This window comes from Opisthorchis viverrini (assembly GCF_000715545.1).
Source record: "Opisthorchis viverrini unplaced genomic scaffold opera_v5_67, whole genome shotgun sequence".
Taxonomy (NCBI): Eukaryota; Metazoa; Platyhelminthes; class Trematoda; order Opisthorchiida; family Opisthorchiidae; genus Opisthorchis; species Opisthorchis viverrini.
In genome coordinates, this window is record NW_008751722.1 from 1,352,189 (window position 1) to 1,357,790 (window position 5,602).

Here is a 5,602-nt window from a genome sequence, read left to right on the forward strand (position 1 = left end):
AGACAGGGGAAGTCGAGAGACAGAGGTCGGGTTCGAACCACGGACCTTCCGGTCAGTAAATTCGTGCTCTAACCACTTGGGCCATCTCACCCCCATATATGGTTGCTTCCCTAAGGTCTTCCTGGATGATTTCTTGGGGACATTCTCAACTTAATTGAATCCAACAACAGATGTGTTCTAGTTTAGCAACTCCAGTGCTGCCTCATGGCTTGCTGTTGCGCACTATAACATGGGGCGAATCAACCTGAGACAAACTTTTATGGAAACAAAGGAAGATTACCCCAAACGTATTTACAAGGCGGTCGCAGAATCTTCCAGAGGGTCACACTAGGATCCCCCCAAGGGAGTGAGAAGTTTCGAGGCAAACGTGTGTGATTCTGATCAGCCTATGTTCTAGCCATTTAATGTGCCTCTTCTGGTTCCACTGGCCTGCCCCCGGACGTAATGTCGACCTTTGTACTAGGGGTCGTATCCAGCAGCTGTGATTACTAACAACTATTTCAACATTAGCTTCTGGCAGTTCGGCTCTAGTTTTAATGGCACTCAGCACGTGCACTGATTGGGCATTGCTTCGGTTCTAGGCTGTTTTCACTCTATTTGACTACCAGTGGTAACAGATAGGAGAATGCAGTAGACGTCCGTGACGCCGCGTTCACAGACTTCAGTCCTATCTAGGTGTTGTGTCTTGATGGACAGTAGTGCAACTCTGTGTCGGTCCCTTGGCTTCCTGCTCCGCCCACTATGGTATATCAAAAGGCACGGTAGCTCTAGACAGCCCTTTATGGAGACAAAGGAAAATTAGTACAACTGTATTTATAGGGTAGTCACGGTGTGTTCCACAAGGTCGTGCCAGAATCTCCGTGAGGGGGCGAGAAGCCTCGAGTCACAGGTGCTTGACTTGGATTGGTTGGCATTCTGACCAATCAGTGCGTGCCTTCGTTTGGCCCGTGTCCTGCACGTGACACATCCATCCAAATGATGTGCTGTTCAGTTATTAGGGACGGCTGGCCCCCGAACACTAGGTTTTGATAAGATAACTGACATTCCGGTGGAACACCAGGCACAACTGTTGGGTCTGCTAAGCAACTCCCTTGGCTCAGTTTCTATGGTCAAGGAGGGTGATTCAGTTCACCAGTTTTGCACCAGAACCTTGCGCCCAGGTGCTGGAGAAATTCTACATCTTTGAGCTTCTCTCGGGCTATATAGAGATTGCGTTGATCATGGATATCGTCTGCTTAGTCCAGGTCATTGATAGAGCTCCTTGGTTGGGGGATCTCTTTCCTTATCAGTAGTTTCAGAAGGCCAGTTTATGGGATGTAGCACTTGAATGGCAGCCGCACATTAGCGCACTCTTTTCAATACTGAGAAATATGGTGTTCGGTTGCACGCTCTGTATTTTTGGCGTGAAGGTTCTCCCTGTCGCCTAACCCGCTTTGACAGCGTGTACATTTTGATCGTCTGCACAGTGTCCTTCTGACGATCTATATAGATCAATCCCATTCTTCGAATTCTGTATTCTTAGCTTCAAACCTAGACTGTCTTCCATATAGTGCTTTTGATGTGCACATGAACATATGTACTGTATATCACTGTTTCAAGACAAATATAGTGAAAATGACGTGACGAATAGCCCATGACTAATCACCAGTAACAGTGGACAGCTCGACAAATGTTCTTGTATTTTAAGTCATACTCCCAGCGACAGTACCCTGGTCGCCTCTTCACATCTGAAGAGTGGGCCAGACAGTTTTCCATTTGGTGGCTTTTTATCCTATTTGGTGAATCTGTCTTATCCTGTCAGTTGCAGCTGCTGTTAAGAACCCAGTTTTTTCATTTTGATGTGGCAAAATACTGACAATAGTCCTGGCTTCCCAAATATGTTCTTAGTGACTCAGTTACTTAGATATTATACTGTGCAGTTATCTATCAAAAGACATTATGGTTGCTCCTTTCAACTACCATAAGCAACCTAATTCGTGCCGTACTTTATTTCAGCTCAAGCGACAAGCACGCCTACGGCGTGAGTTTATTTACCGTAGGTCGATTGAAGCACGTGATGTGGAAAGCCAGCGCAAGAAAGATCTTCTCCGGACTGCCTTGAAGGAGGGGAAGCGTTTGCCTAAGGAACTAGAGAATAATGCTTTGGATCTAAATGAGGAGCTTGATTGGAGTGATGAAGGCGGTGATGGTATATTTTCGTTACCGTTAATATTTCCAAAATATCAGGCGTTGCGGCTGCGGAAGATGACGAATATCTGTGGGCTGGAACCGAGGATCCCCGCGTAGTGGTGACGACTTCGAGGTCTCCAAGCTCAAGACTGAAAGAGTTCGCCAAGGAACTTCGGTTTTTGATTCCAAATGCTACGAAGATCAATCGTGGTAACTACCAAAACAAAGATCTGCTGGAAGCTTGTCTTGCTAAACAGGTATCGGACCAATGCTTTTGAACGTTGATTGTTCCAGGTATCATATCTAGATTCGTTATTCTTTAGGGTGGTTCATAACCAATCACTTGCTGTATGAGATCCAGCAAATTCGCCTCCATGCGACGTTTTATACTTGCAGTCAGTCACCGATTGGCCAAATACGCTTGTTTGCAACGTAGATTGGTCCGGTCATATTTCTGTTGTAGTTGTTTTCCCTATTAATTTCCTGAGTTTGACTTATACTCATTCATGCTCGTTCTTCATTAACCTTAGATTACTGACTTGGTTGTTGTAAATGAAACTCGAGGAGTTCCGGACACGCTAACGATCAGTCACTTACCATTTGGACCCACTGCCGTTTTCACTTTGTACAATGTCCATGCTAGGCATGAGATGGAGGCTATCGGCCGTGGCTCCGGCGTCAAAATGCCTCAAGCCTACCCGCATCACATCTTTCACGGGTTAAATTCAAAACTCGGTATGCGCGTCAGGTCTATTCTGAAGCACCTCTTTCCTGTGCCCAAGGATGACAGCAGACGCGTAATCACCTGGTATGAAGAAGATGACGTCATACTCTTCCGGTAAGCGGTCTTCGGGCGGATCGGGTTTGGTTCGTCTTATTTTTCTCTGATTTGAGCATTCAATTGCGTATCCACTGTGCACTAGCAACTAGATTCCAACTGGACACTATTCCCCGTTGATAGGTTAGTCGTCGTGGATCGTGGATTAAATAGCTGTCAGGGTCACATCCTGTTAATCCCGTCAAGTGCGTATCTCACGAAACTCCAGAGAAATTCAACCGCCCCCCCCCTACAGCTGGTAGTTGCACACCAAGGCTATCAGCGGCTGATCAACAGTGTTACTATTTTTTGCTTAGACAGGATATCGCGCCACTAGTCCTTGAATCATGAGATTCACATTAGGCGGCCACTTGTTGACTAGCCTCTCGGATGACGACTTTTCAGATGGAAGACTGGCGTCGTGTGAATTTTCTTCCCTCTGAGCTACTTACAGTGTGTAGGTAGTGTTCAGAAATTTGGTTCCAGTCGGCACTTCGTTCTTTAAACTTCTTTACTACCCTGTACGTTTTAATAGTTTTCAATAAGTTGTTGCTTTGGCTTTGAAGCCGTCGTTTGTGGGGTATTCATTGTCCATCCGTGAATCTGAAAAGACTGTCTTACTCCATTACCAAACCTCCATCTCTGATTTGGTACCTCCGGTCCACTACTTTTCCGTGTAAGTATAGTCGATTGAGTTGTAACCTAAAGGCTGGTGGACTTACTTTTTATCTGGCTTGCAAGTTCACTACCATACACTGTTTCCAAATCACAGCAAATGCGCTTTCTAGTCGTAAAAAATCACGACTTTTCATCTGTTGACAGTAAGACAGGTGCGTCCGATAAAATCCGGCCTCTGACAGTAAGACAGGTGCGTCCGATAAAAATCCGGCCTCTTTTCTGGAGCCCATCCGTAGTGCTTAAGGAATGCCTAGTTAACGTTTGCATACAGATCCATTAAATACCAGTTATACGGTAGGGTCTCTTGTCTTAATTTCCGTTTTTCACTTTAGTGGAAGCTAGTCGCATAGTTCTGAGCACGAACAGATAACTTTGAAGTGCTGGGTTATTATTTAAATGTGGCTCATCTGTGCCGTTATTCACTTGGCATTCGGCGTGGACGACTCGTCAAACCCGAACTCAGTTGGTTGTCTAGCTGGGAGGCAGCGGGTAGATAACTACAAGTAGCCGGGGACCCAGAGCTTTGGCGCAACTGATTTCGTTTTCCATTTCTCCCCTAGGAAAGATAGAAGTCCGCTCTTTGCGTTATGTTTACAATAGTAGAGCTAGCCAAGTCTATAGGAAAAGCGAAATGTACAAGACTTCCACACTTTGGTTGGGTTTGGGCAGCTAACTCAGTTGAGTCGGTCGACTAATTTTTTTTCATTTTCTCAGTTGACCATGGAAATTCTCACAGTTGGAGCGGATGTTCCCTGTGGTCATATGCACTTGGTGAAGGTCCACCAGAACCTTTAGTCTTGTAACAGTTACGTGAGTTTAAAGAGTATTCCGCAGGCAGCGTTCTGTTCATATCCGGAATACTGACCACCGTGAGGCTGCTCCTCAATGCAATTGTTGTCAGACTACTCATGGGATTTTCAACAGTAACAAAAATTCTAAAATTTGTTTGCTCCGGCTGCCCATAACCTCCAGGCTTGTCCGGCAATTAAACTGCTTCAAAATCCAGAGGTACCTCTACCTAACAACCATATTCGTCAAACGCCTTTATAATTGATGGTATAACGATGCACACCAACTGGAGGACACGGACTATTTGTTGACCCGAAGTGTAATCATAACTGTGATGTCGATTTTTAGTTACTGTAATTGTAACCGGTTAGGATTCAGCCTCATACTTTACTTATTCCAGTTGCCATGGTGCAACCGGTCTGAACTTCCCGGGATTCATCGTTTCATATGAGGTTTTGTTGGTTGAGTTGGAGACATTTTCTACGATGATCATCTCGACTAAATTTCTCTTTTGTCCCATTTTTTAGTCACCATACCTATAAGTACGTGGACAAGGAGCTTCAAGTGCAAGAACATGGACCATCGTTCGACATGAGGCGTGAGTAGAAAATGTACCAATCGAATTCATTCGTGGCCGAACAAAACTTACAACGTTTATTCACCTGTAGGATTTTCTGTTAGATTGATGACCATTTTGCTAGCAGGCTTTTCACACCTATGCATATATATATATATATATATATATATATATATATATATATATATATATATATATATATATATATATATATATATATATATATATATATATATATATATATATATATATATATATATATATATATATATATATATATATATATATATATATATATATATATATATATATATATATATATATATATATATATATATATATATATATATATATATATATATATATATATATATATATATATATATATATATATATATATATATATATATATATATATATATATATATATATATATATATATATATATATATATATATATATATATATATATATATATATATATATATATATATATATATATATATATATATATATATATATATATATATATATATATATATATATATATATATATATATATATATATATAT

General features: G+C 41.7%; 1 protein-coding gene across 1 annotated transcript in view; it reads left to right on the forward strand.

Annotated features, from left to right (window-relative positions):
* T265_04169 (hypothetical protein) overlaps positions 1-5,602 on the forward strand; it is a gene marked incomplete at both ends in the record, with an annotated part of 20,234 nt that overhangs the window by 13,353 nt on the left and 1,279 nt on the right. Inside the window, 4 exons of the mRNA XM_009168839.1 lie at positions 2,040-2,188; positions 2,227-2,426; positions 2,700-3,007; positions 4,981-5,051. Of these exons, the coding sequence (XP_009167103.1) occupies positions 2,040-2,188; positions 2,227-2,426; positions 2,700-3,007; positions 4,981-5,051 (728 nt within the window). The remainder of the gene's footprint in view (positions 1-2,039; positions 2,189-2,226; positions 2,427-2,699; positions 3,008-4,980; positions 5,052-5,602) is intronic.